This window comes from Sminthopsis crassicaudata, chromosome 2, assembly GCF_048593235.1.
Source record: "Sminthopsis crassicaudata isolate SCR6 chromosome 2, ASM4859323v1, whole genome shotgun sequence".
Classification (NCBI taxonomy): Eukaryota; Metazoa; Chordata; class Mammalia; order Dasyuromorphia; family Dasyuridae; genus Sminthopsis; species Sminthopsis crassicaudata.
This window is the reverse complement of record NC_133618.1, coordinates 533,531,698-533,553,329: the sequence shown is the minus strand read 5'-3', so window position 1 is coordinate 533,553,329 and position 21,632 is coordinate 533,531,698. Positions and strand designations below refer to the sequence as shown.

The following is a 21,632-nucleotide window of genomic DNA, read 5'->3' as shown; positions in this document are numbered from 1 at the left end:
GGAAAAAAAAAGTTTCCCACTCAGAAGAATCTTGTCCTGGATGAGCTCTGAAGATTATGGGGTTCTTCCAATAGGAATTAAGTTGACCATAAGTTACCATTTCTAGCCAAGTGAGAAACCAGGCTAAACTGGATAAAGATCTCTCCAGTAAGGCCTGAAGCAATAGAGCAACTCAAAAATTTATAAATAGATCATTTAAATACATAGTGATACACTATAAATAAGGATCCATGTGAAAATTATCCTAATGTAGCCCTATATTATAATAAAGCAATCTAAAGTTTTTCCAGTGGAGCAGAATAGTTAAAATTGAATCTCAAGACTTAACTCACATCAGGACTATTCATAACAAACAAACCCCCAACTTAGATGAGCCCCTAAGATGTGTGGGGCTCTCAGAAAGGATTGAACGTTTCAGGTCTGTTAGAAGTCAGCTCCTTCAAATCCTGAACAACCCCGCTCCCTAATCTTTATCTTTTACTCTCCAATGATTTTAAATGGACTGATTTTAGTCAGAGGGATCTGATCTTAGAGGATGTTGCTTTGTGGAATAAAACTACAGAGTGATCTCTAAAACAAAATTTAGTTAAGCTTGTGTCTAGATCTCCCCAAATATGAATAGCAAAGCTTTTTCTGGAAAAAAAATTATTAAAGCTACAACACAGACAGTGAACATATAATACCTTTTATTTCACTTACCACAAAAAATTGATGAGATAGAAAGAATTCTTATAAGAACATGAAAGAAATATAAATTCATTATACTCTTCCAGAATAAAGATACCCTTTGTGGAATTCCTTACAAATAGGATCATATATCTAGAGCTTGCAAGGGATTTAGAAATAATCTAAACAAGCTCCCTCATTTTGCAGGTGAGGTTCCTGAGATTCAGAGGTGAATTATCCTCCCTGGGGGAATCCCTGAGCTGGGATTCAAACTCAAGGTTTGCGACTGGGGATCTAAGATAAAATTTAAAGGTTTGGAAAGAGACTTATGAATCCCTATGAAATAGGGATTGAGGAGCAGCTAAGTGGTGCAGTACATAGAGCACCAGCCTTGAAGTCCGGAAGACCTAAGTTCAAATATGGCTTCAGATAGTTAACACTTCCTAGCTTGTGTGACGGCAAGTCACTTAACCCCAATTTGTCAGCCAAAAAACAAACAAACAAAACAAACAAACAAACAAAAAAAGGGATTGAGCTTCTTAGGAAAGGAAGGAGGGTGGGGGTAGAGCCAATATGGCAAAGTAAAGGTAGGGATTTTCTTGAGCTTTCCCAGCTTTACCTCTAAGAAAAATTAAAATAATTCAATAAAACAAATTCCAGAATGGCAGAATTAACAAAAAGATGGGATGAAACAATTTTCAAGCTCAAGACAGATTGGAAAATTAACAAGAAAATTCTATTTCACTGAAGTGAGATTGGAGTGCATTTAAATAGACAGCACCAGTACCAGCTATTCCCAGTATGCCAGAGGTAGACATTAGGGACATTTTGAATTGGAGGTAGTTTCCCAAATTCTCATTCCATAGATGGTCAAGGGGTTAGAGAGCTGGTCAGAAGTAGTTTATAAGGAACTCTTTGCTGACACTGGGAACAGGATTCTTATATTGCCCATATATAGTTCTTGATCTCAGTATCAGGAAAGGGAGGAGTACTAGCAGGAGCCAGGACTCTGGTCACAGTTTCAAAGCAGAAAAGAGTTCTTTGTGGTCAGCTGTTCACAGACTAAAGCATAGGTCAGGAGAGCTGTGATCACACCTTTCCTTAGATCATACCATTTTGGAAGAAAGGAGAGCTTGCAAACCCTCAAAGCTGACTCTGAAAACCTGAAGGCTAACTTAACATAAAGATAAAAGTCAAGAAATAAACTGGAAAATGAACAAACAAAAAAAAATAATCTGACTATAAAAAGTTAGTATGATCACAAACTCAGAAGATCATGAAATCAAATGAGTCACATTCAGAGCCTCAAAGAAAAATATTAATTAGTCTCAATCCCTGGAAGAGTTCAAAATGAATTTTAAAAATCAGAGAGAGGTAGAGAAAAAAATGGCAAAAGAAATGAGAGTGATGAAAGAAAATGGCAAAGAAAAGTCAACAGCTTGGTAAAGGAGGCATAAAAAATATTGAAGAAAACATCTTAAAAAAAAACCACAAATGTCTAAAGAGGCACAAAAATCTACTGAAAAGAAGAGCTCCTTAAAAAGTAGAATTGGCCAAATTAAAAGATGTATGAAAATTAAAAAGTAGACTTAGTCAAAAAAAAAAAAGAAAAGAAATGCAAATTTTTACTGAAGAAAATAATTCCTAAAAAAATTGGCCAAATAGAAAAGTCCACTGAAGAAAACAATTCCTTAAGAATTAGAATTGGACAAGGAGATAATGGCTCCTTGAGACATCAAGAAAAAAAAAACATATAAAATTAAAAGAATGAAAAACAGAAGAAAATGTGAAATATATTATTGGAAAAACAACTGGCCTAGAAAATAGATTGAGGAGAGATAATTTAAGAATGATTGGACTACCTGAAAGCCATGATTCAAGTGAAGAAAGATGGATAAAGGAGATGGGAAAGAGAGAGAGTGTGTGTAAGAGTTACAAGCCTAAACCTCATCCTTCAAAAAGTTATCAAGGAAACTTCCCTAATATCCTAGAACCAGAGAAGAAAATAGAAATTAAAAGAATTCATCGATCACATTCTGAAAGAAATCCTAAGATGAAAATCCCCATAAGTGTTAGAGTAAAAAACCAGAGGACCAAGATGAAGGAGAAAAAATTGCAAAAATTAGATACAATTCAAATATCATGGAGCCACATTTAAGACAATCCAAGATAGAGCAGTTTCTACATTAAAGGATTGGAGGGCTTGGAATATGGTATTTTAGAGGGCAAAGGAGCTAGAATTACAACCAAGAATCACTTATCCAGCAAAACTGAGTATAATCCTTAAGTGAAAAAAAAAAAGGATATTTAATAAAATAGAGGACTTTTAGACATTCCTGATGAAAAGACTGGCACTGAATACAAAATTTGATTGTCAGATATAAGACTCAAGAGAAGCATAAAAAGGTAAACATGAAAGAAAACATAAGGGACTTGATAGGGTTAAACTGTTTACTTTACTTAATCAAAAGATACTTGCATCTCCTAAGAACTTTTCATTATTATGGCAGTTAAAAATGTATACATAGATAAAGGACAAGAAATATTAGTTGAATGTAATGGGATGATAGCCAAAATAATAAAATTAAGGGGTGAGAAAGAAGGATGGACTAGGAGAAGAAGAGAGAAAGGTTAGAAAGGGGTAAATTATCTCATAGATGAAGCATAAAAAATTTTTATAGTAAATGAGAAGATGAAGAGAAGCAGTCACTACTTGAACCTTATTCCCATTGGAATTGGCACAAAGAGGAAAATAATATCTATACTCACTTGGATATACAAATCTGTCTTAGCCCACTAGAAAGTAGAAGGGAGTGAGGAAAGAGAGAGATGATGGATGGAGGGCAATAGAAGGGAGGATGTGCAGTGGTCCTCAAACTTTTTGAATAGGGGGCCAGTTCACTGTCCCCCAGACTGTTGGAGGGCCAGACTATAGTAAAAACAAAAACTCATACTCATGCATCTGGCCCGAGGGCCCCTGGCATATAGGATGAGGTGATGGTCAGAAGCAAAACACTTAGAATGAAAGGAGAAAGAAAGAAGAACAAATAAGGGGTAAAAGCAGGATGGAGGGAAATACATAGCTAGTAATCATAAGTGTGAATATGAATGTAATGAACTCATCCATAAAATGGAAACAGTTAGCAAAGTATATTAAAAACTAGAATCCTACAATATCTTGCTTACAAGAAACATACTTGAAGCAGAGAGATAAATATACAATAAAAATAAGGGATTGGAGAAGAATCTATTATACTTCAGCTGAAGTGAAAAAAGAATAAAAGCAGCGGTAGTAATCCTAATCTCAGACAAAGCAAAAGCAAAATTAAGTTTAATTAAAAGAGATAAAAAGAGAATCTCCACTTGGCTGAAAGGTACAATAGCCAGTGAAATAATATAAGTACTAAACATATATGCATCAAATGGTATATAACACATCTAAATTTTTAAAAATGAGTTAAAAAAGAGTTAGACATTAAAACAGAGATATCTCAAACATAATGACCAGGTAGGGTTTATAACAAGAATGCAGGCCTGGTTCAGCATTAGGAAAACTATCAGTATAATTGTCCCTATCAATAACAAAGCAACAGAAATTATGTTGAATTTATTCTAAAATTCTAGAATCCTAAAAATTTATTGAAATAATAGACAAAGAAAACGCTTGTGAGAAAAATTATAAATGAGTAGTAGTTAAGCATAATTTCCAACAATATTTTTGTTACAAGAAGGCTGAAACAGCCATCCAGAATATATACATTTACATAATTAAGAAATTACAAGATATATCAAGTCCCAAAAAAAGAGCTTTTGAATTCAAATTAACAAATAAGTAATGAGGTATTTGTTATGCACTTGAAGTGATGATTTCCTTCCATTGGCATTATCTCTGCTTATTGATTTCCCTGGTTTCTTTAAAATACTAGCATTAATATTCCAGAAGATACTTGAATACTATGGAATACACATGTATGTATACACATATATACATATATATACACACTTATGTCTACACACATATATATATTTCATACACACATATACATACAACATACACATAAATATAGATGTGTATGCATCTATATATCTACTTACTATGTACACGGACAAAAAGTTTTTCCTTTGATGAATAATTTGCAGTGTAGTTGGGATTGAATAGCTTGTCATACCTTTTTTTTTTTTTTTTTTTTTTTTTTTGAGAGTTTTAATTCCTCTTCTAAGCAGGTAGAAACTGTTTCAAAATACTTTGTGTATTTGGTTACTTTTTCCTTTTATTGTTTCCCACTTCCTGTCTTTTCTTTCTAAGGAAATTCCCAGGCTGGGAATTAAGGTAGGAGATCAAGTTTGATATGAAATCAGGGAGAAAGAGAAGAAAAATATTTTATAACTTGCCTTAAATTAAATATCTCTTAGCAGGTTAAACATGTTTCAGGGACAGATTAATCTTCTAAATCTAATTTTATTTAAAATAACAACATAATGAAATGTTTCAGGAGATATCTTTTGTTTTCTGTAGGAAGAAGAAAGGCGCATGGCATCTATTGTTGCAAGAAAAGAGGAAGAGAAGAAGCGGGAAACTCATAAGCAAACACTGATCAAGGTCTAGTTTCTTTCTAATATCCCCACATACTTTGAAGATTTACCTAGCTGTTTCATTTCTATCTTTACAAGTACACTGTAATGAGTTTTGCTCCCTGACGTTTAATGAGAAGTTGGGATATATCTGTGCATTTTTATACAAAGCATTTCTTTATTTTCATTTGTTGTTCTTGAATGGCAGGGGGACTGTTTATAAACTTTATAGGCTTACAGGCAAACTTCCTCTTGTCACTAAGCTGGCTCACACATAGCCTCTGAGTCTGTACCATTTTACAGGCCAGTAGTAGTTACCTCTTATCTCAGAATCTGTTCTCCCTACACACCCACAACTAAAGGTTCATATATTCAGACCTCAGAATTTGTTCTAAGAAGTCTCATTACATTATGTTTCTTTCTAATCTGAAAATAGAATAAATTATAGAGAACTACATTCAAGTATCCTTCTTCCTTCATATCCCTACTATTCTAAGCCTGTTTTTCTCGTGTGATACAATTGATCTGTACTCTCTCCTGAATTTCTTCTGTTCACTCATTTAATAACAGCTCTCTCCCTATACCTCTCTCTCTCCCTCTTTTTCCTCTCTTTCCCTCCCTCCCTCCCTTGCTCTCCTCTCTGTGTCTCTGTTTCTCGTGCTCTCTCTCTTTCTCTGGATGTGTGTGTCTCTCTGTCTTTCTGTCTCACACTGACTCTGTTTCTTTGTATGTCTCTGTGTCTCTGTTTCAATGTCTGTCTGTCTGTCTCTCTCCCTTTTTCTCTCCCCTTCTTTCCCTCTCTCTTTCTTCTTCTTCCTCCCCCTCTCCTTCCCCTGTCTTCTAGTCCTAACAAGAAGCTTGTAAAAGTTTTGAGTAATTTAAGAATTTAAAGTTTTAAAACTATCATTTAAGAGAGCTTAAAGAGCAATTTATTTTAAATTTTTTTCATGTATGGAAGAGTAACAAAAAATAATTGATAACAGAAGCCTTCTCACTTCATTGTTTTGTAATGCAGAATTTTATAGCTATTAAAAACAAAGTGATAAATTCGTTTTTTAAAGTTAAACTCAGGTCTTTGCTTAACACACTTACCTATATTTAAATTGTTCTTTGAAGACTATTATAATACTCTAGATGGATTTCCATATTAAAGTATTCTCACCCAAAACTTAAATTATCTTGGAGTGTAAATACCTGTGAGAGAATGAACTTTTGTCCATTGCCTCACAGAATGATGTTTGGCCTTAAGTAAATCCCCCTTCCGGTGCCTTTAGGTCCATGAACAGCTTGCAATAATTGTAGAATTTCTCCTGCATATTTAATGGAGGGATTATTTATTTATTTTTGCTGTCAAAAGGCCTCTTTCTTACATATAACCTCATCCTTAGATCTGTTTGACAGCTAATCATGCAGTCATAATTAGCTAAACTCAGAAATAATGAGATGGAAAACAAAGAAACAGAACTGGGAAATTAGTCAGAAGGATCCCACTTGAAGCAGAGGCTAAAGTTGTTCTTCCAAGTCTTGCCTAGATAAGACATCCAACTAAAAGCTTATGGCATTTTTCTTGAAGGATGGGCTAGTGACTTAATTATCAGGCAATCAAATTCAGAACTCAAAAGAATAAAAAAATTTTAAAAAGAATTTTATCTCTATTAGCAAATTCTACTAATTGCAGCTTAGGGCTAGATAAATTATTGTAAAAGTTTACCAGGACAAGGGGCAGCTAGGTGCCACAGTGGATAGAGCACCAGCCTTAAATTCTGGAGGACGGGAGTTCAAATCTGGTCTCAGACACTTAACACTTCTAGCTGTGTGACCCTGGGCAAGTCACTTAACCCCAGCCTTAGGGGGGAAAAAAAAATTTACCAGGACTTAAACTCATAGGAGATTTTGTTTAACATGTTTTATATGTTTAAACTTACCCTGGTGCAAAAATTTATAGATTCTTACTAAATGCATTCCTTGTTTAGATACTATAAATCCTAAACAGGCTTATTTCTCAGGCTGATGAACTTGCTTACCCTGATGGTTTCAAGAAAACTGGCAAAATTACAAATTAAAGGGAGTTGAAAGAGATCCCAGGGAAGAAGCTGAGCTTGCTGTTGCCCACTACAATTATTCTTAGTGTTTTTTGTGGACTGCACTGTTTGATATCTCCTCCAACTCTGTAAGGGGGAAAAAGGTCTTGCACACTTCTTACTTGAAAGTAACTGATAGGTTTAACATAATGACAATAACCCCAAGTAGCTTAGTTAACAATTTAAAAATTTTCCTAATTGGCTAATAACCAAATAGTTTTAGCTATAGTTTCTATTCCCTTAAAATAAGTTTCTCTTTTGTTTTAGGGAGAAAACAAAACAATTCTTAAAATTGAGATAAAAGAGATTTTAAAATTGACTTAATTTTAGTTAATGAGATTCCCTAGTGCTGGAACCTGTCTTCCCAGAAATCAGCCGGAGTCAGGATCACCAAAAATCTTTATTCTTGGTCTCTTGAGCTCGATTTCAGGGGATTAGATCTCATAATCTGTACACCACCTTCCTCTCTCTATACTGCCACGAGAATGCCTCAATTTCCTCCTCCTACTCCACCCACACACTTTACTTCCTCCTCTTTGTCCCACCAATCAAGTCAGCACAGAACAGCTGAGGAGGCTCAACCTTTAATCATGTTAATAGAGAACCATCCAATTGGCAATTAGTCTCATGTGCTCCATTATCTAAGTGCATTTGCTCAGTTCTAGCCCTTTACACTCTAGATTCTGATTAAATGTTCTAGACAAACTGAATTAAATATACTAGACAAACCAACAAAATTGGTTATTTGATTATTTTCCAATTTAGGCAAATCTGTTCTCATTTGTGATCCAGGAAAAGGCTTAAGGTCCCAATTTTTACTGACAGGGCCCTCAGAAATCTTAACTCTACATAACTACAGTTTTTAAAGTAGTAGCAAACTGCTTTTCTGTTTTCTTAAAGTTCCCAAACTCTTCTGTTAATACAATCAGTGCAAATAGATTATATTTCACATATCCCTGTAGTGGGCTTTAATTAGAGCTCCTTTAAAATTGCTTTTACTATCATAACTCAAACAAATTCCCAAATACTTTACACACACATAGAAATCATTTATCAGTTAGTCTCATAAAAAACCCATGAAGTTATTAAATATGAAGCAATTATATCCAATAAAGCAGTTAATATTCATATAGCACATTTTCTTTATTTACACTCCAAGATAATTAAGTTTTGGGTGAGAATGCTTTAATATGGAAATCCATCTTTAGTATAATAGTGTTAAGAGAACAATTTTGAATATAGGTAAATGTGTTAAGCAGAACCTGCTGAAAGCTGGGGTGACTGGTGCCAATATATTCCTTTCACGGTAGTTTCAGGTGCCAGAGTTCAGGGAATGCTGACTATGGAATGTGACTCCCACTATCCTCATTCCCCCAAGCTATGTTGGGGAGATTATTGGGCAAGGTTATGTGGGATCCCCACAGTTTTGCTTCCCCTATTTCTACAGATGAGGCAGAATTTGAGTTTTAATCTGATCTAAGATGAGAGGGGTTAACAAACAGAGGGACTTGAGCTATATTGCTCATTAGCAATCCCCACAATTGAGATGTACTCAGGCCCTAGAGATAGGTCCCTTAATACCTTCTGGGGTGCTTTCCCAAAGGAGCAGAAGGGCCTCCAGACAAAATAGGAATCCAAGAATGGTTAGCACAAAGTTGCTGTTTACCTGGTTTGTTTTTTCCTTTTCTTTTCTTTCAGAATGAGCTAAATTCCCGGAATTATACCCATTGTTTCAGGAATTTTTCTTGCAATCTTAAAATGACTAATTGCCAAACTTCTTAATCAATGCTTTCAAAAATTTGAGAATCTGCTAGGATGTTATTTTAATTTTAATTAACTAACTTTTTTGTGTAGCCTCCAGTTTGGTCAGAGCTGAAGTCCACAGATAAAAGTTAGACTTTTAAAGAAATTTTTCCAACATTCTAACTATAGCATAGAGGTTTTTTCCTTGCTGGTTGCATTTTAAATCTTTCCAGGTAATAAAATTTAATTTACAGAACAAACATGACACAGACATCCTGCACAGAGACACAGACAGAGACAAAATGATATGAAAGAGGACTGTCCTATCTTTGCCAAAAACCAATAAAATTTTCTAAAAGTTATCCTATAGCACTTCCATCTTCTCTAATGTCCCAGAGAAGGTGAAAGAGTACCAAGGTTAACTTTGCCGAAGATTGCAAGAATTTCCCAGTCTGGGCAAAACAACAAACAGCAAAAACTTGCTGAGCATGGAGCTCATGACAGCCCAGACAAGCCTTCTTCCAGTGACTTGTGGTGTCCCACTATAGGATTGTGGGAGAAAAAAATAGGGGGCTTACCTTCACAAGGAGGGAATCAAGCTAGGGGAGGTCCCATACCAGGCCACCAAATGTTGAGATTGGGAAAGGGGACCCCAAAAGTTTGGGGTCATAGACCAGTGTTAAAAGGTGTCTCAAAAAATTTGCAGGCTTGAACCCATTTCCTAATCAAGGGGCAAAGTTTTATTGTAATTATAATGCCATTACAGGTGGACTAAATTCCAAGAGAATTTAGCAAAGGTCTAAGAGAGAGAAGATAGCTTTATCCAGCTTTATATTATTGACATGCTAATTCTATGACCCAAAGATAGGGCCAGGGCTAGGGCCAGGGACTGGTCTCCTACATTTGGTTCTCACTCATCTTACCACTATGTCTCAGGAGTTTGGTCTTAGGACTATCCTGAGGCCAGAAACTATCTGACAGTCAGCAATGAATTGAGGAGTGATCTATTTAGAATCAGACAGATTATTTTTCTTAGATTGGGAGTGTGGAAAGAACCTGAGGCAGACTCCAAAGCCAGAAGATTCAGGATTACTGACTTTATTGTTAGAACAGACCGTTAAATCCTCTAGGGACCTCAATATTTTATTATATCACTACTACTTCCTCACCTCACCATAAGATGCTACCCCTGCTTTATTTTTTTTTAAAGAAGTATAATAGCTTGTCAGAGGCTTTTAAAATTTATCATCTGGGTCCAAATTTCTTATCTTTGGACTTTTTCACATCTTGGAATTGATTATCTTTGCTAGTCTTCTAGTTATAGCTCTAGCAGGACTTCTTCATGAAACCTCACTGATTATATAGAGGAACATGTGATAGGATCAGCTCTAGGTTATTCAGCGCTCTGATCTATATTGACAATTAATTGATCATTTAAAAAATCTGTGTCTTTCTCAGAAGATAGTGTTCTTTCCTTCTTTAATTTGTGTATGCTGTCCAGAGGCCTCCATGCTTTCCCAAATTTCTCTGAAATATTTCATATATTCTAATGAATTTCAACTGTCACAAATTTTGCAAACTTGGTATTGACATAAACTGAGATCTTTTGGGCGTCTGAAAGCCTACAAACTTCCAGTTATGTGGTTTCATTCAATTAGAGATCTTGGTCAATCACCCTGCATTGAATTGCCACAAACAACACTCAGTGGCTCAAACTCCCAGTTAAATAATCTCATTCAATTTTAAATTGAATTGAAAATCAGTCTCTCAGGAGTTGGCCCCCATCTCCAGGTCAAAGACCAAAGCAAGCCCTAATATATCTTAGGGCTACATGCGCAGATATCTTTGCAGAGCCCTAAACAGGATTATGCTTGCCAAGGAAGCTGTCTTCCTAGCAAGTTGTCCTGGCACAACTTTTTGTCCACAGGTGAAGATATTCTCTTCTCAGTGTTAACCTTTGCTATCTTTCTAACAGGACCTTTTGCCCACTAAGAAGTCTATTTTCCTAGCAAACTGGCTTTTCAGTGCCAATCAATCCCTTTTTGCCATACAGATTTCAGAGTTTCTAATTCTTTCACATAGGACCTGTGCCTCCAACCAGAGGGGATTTCCCACCCCAATTCTGGCCTCATCACAACTACCACTAACATCATCATTTAGTTCCTTGACTTCATCAATATATTATTGTATAGTTATGCATATAAGTCATGCACATACAGAAAATGTCAAATTTTTCTGTCCCAATATTGAATAGAAAAGTACAATTACCAGAAAGGACTTGGGGGGGGGGCACAATTTTTTAAGCATGATTCATAAATAATGAATTTCTTCTACATATTTAAAATATAAAAAAATTGCTTACTTTAAAACTCCATTAATTTATTTTAAAAAACAGATTATTTCCCATTTACACATAGTTTTGTTATTCAGCTGTTGCATTTATACCATCCTTTACAAGGTTAATGATGACCTCTATGTTTACTAGGAAATAATGGCATTCATATTCTACCTGAGTATCACAGGAAAGACTATCTTTCTATCTGCTATATTTTGCTGCAAATGTTAAAAATAAAAACATTTCTTATCACATGTACTTTTTTTATAGGAGAAGAAAAGATTAACAATTTGCAATGTGGCTCGCAAATGGGATATGCAGCAGAATCGTTTAGCAGGTGGTCCTTCTTCAAGTCAAGATGGAAAAGACTCTGACTTACCATCTCAAGATACCTGCCAAATGAATGGAAATGCAACTTGTGTATATCCAGAGGAAACAGGGTATGACTCTCAAAAATAGCTGGGATTAGCTAGAGTTGGAATTTTAGGGATTTTATTTTGCATTTGATTAAGCAATCAACCAATTCATAAGCATCCTTATAAGACTAGAAAAAATGTCTTCCTTTTAAAATAGGGATTTAGGAAGATGGGGAAATGGCAATAGGAAAAGGGAAGCTCTAGTAGTAAGCTTGTTTTTGATGTTTCATTTCTTTCTCTTTTCACACCTAGTCTCATTAAACAACAGGCTAATAGTAACCTAAATCAAATAGGTGATGATGGGGATTTATTTATTATTATTATTATTTAGTATAATAACTGTAGAATTTAAAAAGGAAAGTCTATAGGCCAATGCTTCGTCTAAGTGAGAAATAGATCACAGAAGTGATGGGCCTACAAACCTGTTTCAAAAAATAGTGTTCAAAAACAAGTCTGGTTCATATTTTAATTAAAATTAAAGGCATATATTTGGGAAAATGTAACTTTTCCAGAGTGAAAGTGAAAGAATCATTAAGTAAAGATATGTAACTGGTGCTTTTTACAGATTTCTCGATAAACTTTCCTAAAGTTTGTTTTTAAAAAGTTTTCATGCCTCCCTTTTTTTTCATTGGATACAAAATTCCAGTTTGAACTTATATATCAAGTTAGATAGTATTAATAATACACTGAGAATATAATTAAATTTCCCATAAACCTTTTTGAATTGTGAAAGATAACAATAACACATACCAAAAGTAAAATTTTTTTAAGGGTAGTAAATTCACTAGCAACGATAGTCTCCAGATAAGTTTAGATGGAAGCTGAATTTTTACTTGCTACTTAAAGATACAGCAAAGATTCTTCAGATCAAAGTAGAAACAGGCTGTTTTGTTCACAGGCTGTTTGTTCACAGCAGTTTTGAGTTCTTGAACTTGTTTTACACTATCCTTATAGTTTTTCATGTTCTCAGGACTCTGTGATTGATGAATTTAAAATCAGGCTCTGCAGATAGAGACTCCAACATGAATTATGTCTTCAGAACACATCCCGTGGTGTTCTGTCAAAACCAACCTCGCCTCAAGTTCTTATTCATATTACAGAAATAGGAGAATATCCATTGTCTATTCCTACAAACATAGAAAACAAATGAGAAAATAGTTTCATAACAAATACTTAGGCCCTCAGGCTAAGGTAAGATGCCTTAGTGCCTATTTCTCTAGTTTACAGAAGAACATAGGTGCTGCCTAATTGAGCTGAGAAAAGTAGAATTGAGGATGGAGTGATCCATGCTGTTATAAGATCAGTTTCCCATTGTCTATGATTCTGTCAAATATAGCCCAATCCAGTTGGAAGATCTTCATTGCCTGTGAGAGATACTGCTGCCCAGGTTTTATAAGCCCTCATCTGTTGGCCTACTTTAGGATCAGGCTATTTTTTTTTCATCATATTGGTATTTAACAATCAAATCTAGGAGATCTGGGGACACTGCCCTTTCTGTCACTACAATTTTGGTCTTTGCCTTCATAGATAACCATGAGCCCAGCCATACCATTCTATTTGTCATATTACTACCATCACTTAGGTGAGAAATCCCAAGATAATGATCCTTTACCATGTTGTCAATCCATATGTAAGCTGGCTGATTATTGCTTAAGGGCTGCCTTAATTAATTTTGCAGAACACTGATGTGGAGGTCATATAGTCAGTTATATAGACAGAGAACCTGACTCAAAGTCCCAGCTCTTTCATATGCCATCTGTGTGACCTTCAGATGATTTTTAAGAGTTTGGGGAATTCAGGAAATGTATGAGTTTTGGAAGAAAGACAGTGAATTACATTTTGGACATACTGAACTTAAGAAGCATGCAGTTTGAAACATATAGTTTGGAACATACACTTTAAAATGTCTAATAAATAATTGGTGATAATGGAACTGGAATTCAGAAGAGACTAAGATTGAATATATAGAATCTATGGGAGCTGATGATGCCATCAAGTGAGAGAAGAAAGAAATAGAAATGAGGTTTTGGGGGTCCTATACATAGCTTTGTGGGATACCCACAGTTACTATGTGTGACATTAAAGAAAGCATTTATTTAGCACTTCTTATGTGAAGTACACAAAATGTAGATAAAGATAATGCAAAAAAGATGGAAGAGTCATGAAACAGAAAGAAACCAAGATAGCATCATGAAAACCCAAAGAGGAGAGAGAACCTTGGAGGAGCAGCATCAGATGCTGCAGAGAAGTCAAAAGAATGAGGACTAAGAAAAGTCCATTGAATCTGACAATTAAAAAATATTAAAAATTTTAGAGAGAGTAGTTGGGATCAAATTATTAGAGCTGAAAGGAAAGTAAATAGAGCACTAAATAATAGTGGCACCAAGGATTGATGACTTTTTAAAGGAATTTAGCTGAAAAAGAGACTTAGGAGGAAGACTAGTAAAAGATTGTAAAATCTCATGAAAACTTTGTAGGAATTGGGAAGATGGGGTATTCTTATAGGCAGTAGAAAAGGAATCAGTAGATAGGGAGAGATTTAAGAATAGAGGGTGGGGGGCGGAGCCAAGATGGCGGAGAAGATACACACGGCTGTGTAAGCTCCTTTCTTCCCTCACAACCAACTAGATTTAATCAGCCTCAGAAATAGCGCTGGACTGATAGAATCCACAAGGACTGGAAGCACGACTTACCAGCTGAAGAGAATTTGGAGTTTCAGCAGGAAAGGTCAGCTCCCAGGGGAGGAAGAAGAGAGGACAGCACAGACAGTGGGGTAGTGGCACACTGCGCCGGTCGCGCTGGGGAGGGCTCTGGGATCAGAGAATCCACTGAGATAAAAGAATCTGGCACAGGCTGTTAGCTCTTCTCTGCTTATAAAACAGCAGTTCAGAAGAGAAATCTAAGCCACTTTAAAATTTAAAACCAGATTGGATCTTCCCGGATCCCAGGGGTGACTCAGCAGATCTCGGCATTGGAGGTGTGGCCGACATAGGCAATCCAGGCTTTTACCTCGGGGTAGTTAAGAGATTGAAGAGTGGGCGGGGCGGTAACTCATAGTGCCTGGCTCGGCTGGCTGGAGGCTGGCTGGAGGCTGGCTGGAGGCTGTGGAACAGAAGTCCCAGAGAAGCGGAACCTTTGAACTAGGGACCGCGGTTTCTGGCAGACACTTCCCAGTTTGAGCGCAGGGGCTTTTCACGTCACCTGCTGCAGACATCCACGCCCCACCGGGACGCATAGGCTAGGCTTTGAGTCGCCTTTACTGTTCAGTCTCAACCTCAGGGAAGCCGCTAAAACACAGCGCCCTCAGGGCACAGCAGTGCTGGTCACCTCTGAGGCACTTCCAGGGAGGGGGTGGGGAACTCTCTCCCAGAGCTCTCTCTTAGCTCAGGCGCATGGGCCGCTGCATCCATCCTGTCTGGGAGGAAGCTGGTAAAGAAATAAATAAATAATTTCCTACCCCAGGGACAGACCCCAAAAGATTTTTTTAAGTATGAGCAAGAAGCCCCAAAAAACCATAGATTCCTTCTACACAGAGAAAGAGCGGGTATCCAACCCCGAGGAAGTTAACAGCAGAGAGTCAGCAGATAACAACCTAAAGGGGAACGATTCCTGCCCCCCATCACATAACTCTCTCCTTGAAGAGACTATTAAAAAGTTAAGAGAGTTTGAAGAAAAATGGGGAAAGGAAAGAGAAGCTATGAAATTGGAGTTGGAAAAAATAAAGAATTCACAGGAGATGCAGGGAAACAAAATTAGTGAATTAGAAAAGGTAAAAAAAATCACAGGAAAGTAGGATTTCTGAATTGGAGAAGATAAAAAAGTCTCAAGAAAATAGGATTTCTGAATTGGAGAAGATAAAAAAGTCCCAAGAAAATAGGATTTCTGAATTGGAAAAAGAAAATAATTCTCAAAAAAAATTAGGGAAATGGAAAAAAATTCAATAGAGCAAAATAACTCATTTAAAAATGAAATTGGGCATTTACAAAAAGAACTAAAAACTGTGAATGAAGAAAAAAGAATAGAGGGTGGAGGATCAGTAGGAGTAGAATTCTGTTGGAAAAGATGGGAGTGAATAAAATCAAGCATGCATTTAGAGGGGCTGACCTCAGCAAGGAAAAGAACCACCTCTTCATCAGAGATTGGAGGAAAGACGGTGCTAAGAGGTGATAGGGAATGTTGAATAAGAATAAAAGTTTTAAAAATGAATAAAAGTGTTATCAATTTCTAAGTAAAGAAGCCCCAGGAATCAATATAATGAATATAAGATGATTTTGGAAGGTGTGAGGAATGTAGAGTAGCAAATATTTTCTAAATATTTCTGTTATATTTTTAGCATTGTCTAAGATATTCAGGATGTTAGCTTAAACAGAATTTCTGCATCTGTTTTTATATTTTTGGACAGAGGCACCAACCAAAGAATTTATTTTGTTATAGACTTTCTTGCTTCTAGTTGTTTTGTACTGGTGCTCTAGTGCTTTGTCATTTAGAAAAGTCGTATTATCCTTTTTTTTCTTTTTTTGCTAAGGCAATAGCATTGATTCAATTTTCTCTATCCATTTCATGAAATGAATCCCAAACAGTGTCCTGAGGATTCTATAGAGAATTATTATGGAAAGATTTAATAATTATTCTTTAAAGTTTTATTATTTGTATGTATTATTGTTATAAAATTAATTTCTTTCACAATTCAAAAAAGCTTATGGATAATTTAATTATATTCTTAGTGTATTATTGATCTAACTTGATATATAAGTTTAAACTTGAGTTTTGTGTCCAGTCATAAAAGGGGTGGTTAACTGGTGTCCCACTGGATAAAGTGTTAGGTCTATAATCAGAAAGACTCATCTTTCTGAGTTTAAGTCTGACGCCAGACAGCTATATGATCCTGGACAAATCACTGAACCTTGTTTGCCTCAGTTCCTCATCTATAAAATGAGCTGGAGAAAGAAATGGCCAACCACTACAGTACCTTTGCCAAGAAAATTCCAAATGGGATTAAGAAAACCTGGACATGACTAGACTGCCACTACAATATCCCTAGTTATTATATCTCTGTTAGGGACTTCAATAAAAGTTTTCTGTTTTCCAGCTACTTCTCTTGCTCAGATGGATGAAATTAAGATATAATCCAGTCTTTAATAAAAAGAACATATATGAATAAAATATATTATTTCTTAAAATTAGATTATGTAAAAAAGAGACAAGAAAAAGCTTTAACAGTAGAGGGAAAGAGGAAGAGGAAAGGGTGAAATAGTGAACCTTATTCTCATACTCAGTGGTGGTATAGAAATCAGGAAAAAGTAGAGGAATGAGATATGTGAAGTGGGGGAGAATGACAAAAGAAAGGTCATATTGGGAGAGGGATTGATCAGTGCCAAAACACTTTTGAGGAGGGGACAAGGTGAAAGGAGAGAATAAGCAGGGGAAATACAAATTACTTCCTTGAGGGTTTTTATTTTCATTAGGGTGGTAGATTTATGGGTTATTTTAAACATTTTGACTTTTATGGAAATGTTTTGTACAACTTCACAAGAAATTTAAATTTCTTAATTGTGGGTAGGGGAACATAGAACTCAAAAATTTTAGAAATGAATGTAAAAAAAAAGTAGATTATGTTTTAGAGATGCATTTGTTTATTGTGTAGACATTCACAAATTTAGCTCAGTCTTCCTTAAAGTTATGCCAGTAGGTTTCCACCTTTTTTTACATTCATTATTATGCTAAAATTTTAATCATTTGTCTGGGTCTGAATTTTAGATAATTTTCAATGATTTATAATCATTTTTGTTGACTCTTTCTAACTAGCAAATTCTTAGACCTTAGGATCATAGCATCTGGAGCCTGAATCATCTTGAAGTGAGGAGATCATCTTCTCCACTTCCTTCATTTTACAATTGAGGAAGTTGAATCCCAGAAAATTAGAGACTTTATTAAGGTCATATAGATAGGTAGCAGAGATGGAGTCAAATTTGCTTGGATCATCTGATTTTAAATTCAGTGCATTTTCCATAGTTAACTAAAACAAAATTATAATCTGTGTTTTTTTTTTTAATCATTTTTCTTCTATTTAGATCCTAAGTGAAGTTTATACATGGCTTGTTTTTGACTATAAAGAGCTTGTCTTCTTTAAAAAAAAAAAAAAAAAACGAAATAAGGTTTTAACAAAACAACTCACTTTTTCTTCGAACTATTAAAGATGAATTCTTTGGGAACAATAGACCTTAAAGTGTAAGGTCCTCTTGGAAGTAGTGAGTGCAGTGTTAAATCACTAGGTTGTATTCAGGCTTATATCAGGAATGCAAAGACTTTTCAGTCTCATTCCTCTCCAGAATTCCTCCCTAGGAATTATGAGGAAGTCTTAAGGCTTTTTGCATGCTTTTTGTTTTCTAAACCCTTTACTTGATCCTCTCCAAATCTCTTTCAAATCACCAAATTTTGGGGTTTTTTGAGAGGTGAGAAATGGAGGACATTTTAAGTTTGGTAAGAAGGAGAAACATTGACTTGTAAACTTTCACTATTTTCATTCAGAATAGACAACTTCTACTTTTCCCACTTTGACATGATTTAGAAAATTTTAGGTTCAATCTGAGCTTTAGTTTTATTTATTGATTTATTTTTTTTGTAAAATAGTAATTATATTCATACTCTTATCTCAGAAGGCTGTATTGATGATCAAATGATCATCATCATCATGATGAAATAGGATTAGAGCATGATAAGACAAGGACTGGAAGGAAACTCAGAAGCTACCTAGTCTGTCCCTCTCATTTCACAGAGAGGAAATGGGTTCAGGGAAATGAAGTGAGATGGAGTTTGTGTTCAAGGCCTCTCTGAAAGCACAAATCAGACTACAGAGCAGCATATTAAGGGTTGGCTCTTGCTGTTTTGTTTGATCAACTAGCCACATAAAAATATCAGTCATTTGACCACCAAAAAAGCATCTTGTTATTGTTATTTCTATGTTATGTAACCCTTACCCCTGCTAAAGCTGGGAACATTATTTTGCCCTAAACCAAGTGAATAAATATTCTGATCTCTTGGTTATTTCCACATTTTCTGTTTTTCCTTCCCCACTGTATTTGGCATGTAATAGGTACCTCAATACTTGCTTGATTGGTTGCCTAATTGAAAACAGAGGCAATGAAACAGGATTAAGGATTTTAATTTTAATTTTTCTTTTCACGGGATATTATTCTCCCATTTATTATAGAGTCTTTGCTCTCAGATCAAACATACAGCAACATTTCAGTATCTTCTGCAGTAGATAACATAAACTTGATGAGTGAAATTTAGTTAACTTTTAAGCACTTACACTTTGGACATGCTTAACAAATTTTATGGAAATCTTTAAGTCGTGTTGTGAAAAGAACAAAAGGGGAAAACCACAAGAAACTTTCTTAGTAATCAGAATTTAGTATAAGTAATTTTAACATTTTATTGATAACTTGGTGTCATGTTTATAACCTTAAGCTATATTACCACAATATTGTGAAGTATTCTGAGAATGTTTAGTTGTGTGACTGTTTGCCTCTACAGTGAATGCCCCCAGAAAATTGTATTGTGAGAATTTGACTTTTTTTTTTCTAATACACTGTTATTGGCTTCATGGTGCATCATTTTACTATCCTTGCTGTTTTCATCATTTCTGCTATTGCTTTTGTTCTCTAGCTCTCTTTTTCTACTTTCTAGATTACAAATTCCATGAGGACAGGAACCAAATCTTTATCTTTGTAGCTTCTCCAGTGTAATTTCAAAAGATTTATTGAATTTTATCCTTCTGCTTTATTTGCAAAAAAAATAATAATTCCTCCTTTTTTCTTTGTTTCTCCCTCACTCTTTTTCTTTTATCCTCATATACTTGATATTTTTTCAGTCATCACCAGCCAATTGTTTCCTCTTGCTTATTAGCACACCAGTCAATCTTCTCAGGTCTTCACCAGTCTATGTGTTCTAATTTGGGATTAAGTTGGGATAGTAGGCTTGTGAACTGTAAAATTGAAAAGAACCTCAGATATCTTCTATTCCATAAGTGTCAAACAGGAGGCCTTTGGGTCATAATGTGGCTTATAGCCAAAATTATATTAAAATATATTTGGGAAATATGTAACAAAATGAATACAATAAGACTTTTTAATAGTAAAGTTCAATCAACTCCATGGACCCATAGAACACCATTACTGTCTCCCTGGGGTTTTCTTGTTAAAGATCCTGGAATAGTTTGCCATTTCCTTATCCAATACATTAAGGCAAACAGGGTTAAATGATTTGCCCAGTGTCACTGAACAAGTAAATTTCCGAGACTACATTTGAACTCAGGTCTTTCTGACTCCAGGCCCAGCAGATCCATTGAGCCACCAACATGCCTCTATCCTAGAACATAGATAATGTTACTATGTGGTTTTCAAGTCATAATTGGCCTGCAGGGATCCTTATATACAACTTAGTGGCCTCATTTGTATTTGAGTTTGACCTCACTCCTCTCATTCTACCTCTTTATTATACAAATAACAAAATTACAGCCTAGAACAAAGTAAGTTACTTGCAAAGATTCATATCTTCCTTCTTCCCCTCCTTCCTTTTTTCCTGTGGTGCTTATATCTAAAGGTTTCTTCAGTTTTTCTCTAGTCCTTATGGAAAAAGAATGTACCAAATATCTGAGTATTGAATGCTTAGAATACCTTACATTTGTATAGAACTTTAGGAGAAATACATTTAAGTTAGGTATGATGAAAAATTGGAGGCTAACTTTCGTTTATGGTCATTTGTAGAAATAATTCTTTTTTAGACAGAAATGCAAACAGTGCTAGCACACGATTTTTAATTCGATATTTAGCAAATATTTATCTTATTGTATTGAATGATAATGAATCTTAATGAATGACTAAGGAACTCCTTAGAAGGAGTAGGATTTTAAAACTATTAGATGTATTACTGATATTATATGCTTTGAAATATGTGAAAAATTTAAAAATAGAACCATCACATTTATCTATAGAATTTTAAATATGAGCCTTCCTATGAAATAGTAGGATAAATTAGATGACTTCTCAAATTCCCAAAGTTATAATTCTTGTTTCATGTATTGAAAAGTCACAAAAGGTCTTCTACTTTGCACATATATATTTATAGTCCTTAGTGTTTTCAAAGTGCCAAAAAAGCGATTAATTTTTGCCTGTCTTTGCCTAAGGACTTAGTATATGGGTGTGAAACTTCTTGCTTTGAAACAAGTAACCACAGAGGAGTTATTGGCTTAAAAAAAGGGAAAAAAAATCAAAAATACTTGTCCATCCCATTCATTAATGGTTTCCCTATTCTCCATGCCTGAGACAACTCTACTGTAATATGACAGATTACAGGATTTTTTTCCCTAGCCAGTTATGGGAAAGTACTTGGTGTAATGTTTTCTTTGCTTACATTGGATACAGGCTGTGAGGCTGGTTTATTTGTGGTCATTTCCTAACTCTGAATACTGTGATTCCTTAGCCAAAACTACTATTATAAAATATAATACATAAAATGAGTTTCCACACCTATGAATGTTGTAATAGAAAATTGCAAAATAAATTATTGTAAGAATCAGCACCACTTAATCATTGGGAAAAGAATCTTCTGAAATACTTCAAATTCTTCTGTGCTGGCTTATTCTAGAAAACCTAAAAAAATTATCCATTTCTTTTGAGTATCACTTTTTCTTTTAATTTTAGAGAATTCTAGCTATTCAAGAGTACCATTTCCTCTTTACCTAGACCCATTATTCTTTCTTTTTAATGTATTCACTGTGTCGTACTGTCTTTTTTTCAACTGTTATTTTACAGAATA

At 35.1% G+C, this 21,632-nt stretch overlaps 1 protein-coding gene across 5 annotated transcripts in view; it reads left to right on the top strand.

Annotated features, from left to right (window-relative positions):
* Positions 1-21,632, top strand: part of LRRC49 (leucine rich repeat containing 49) — a 201,012-nt gene that overhangs the window by 131,793 nt on the left and 47,587 nt on the right. For all 5 annotated transcript variants that reach the window (XM_074294661.1, XM_074294659.1, XM_074294660.1 and 2 more), the window contains 2 exons: positions 5,183-5,266; positions 11,668-11,837. In XM_074294661.1, coding sequence (XP_074150762.1) covers positions 5,183-5,266; positions 11,668-11,837 — 254 coding nt within the window. The remainder of the gene's footprint in view (positions 1-5,182; positions 5,267-11,667; positions 11,838-21,632) is intronic.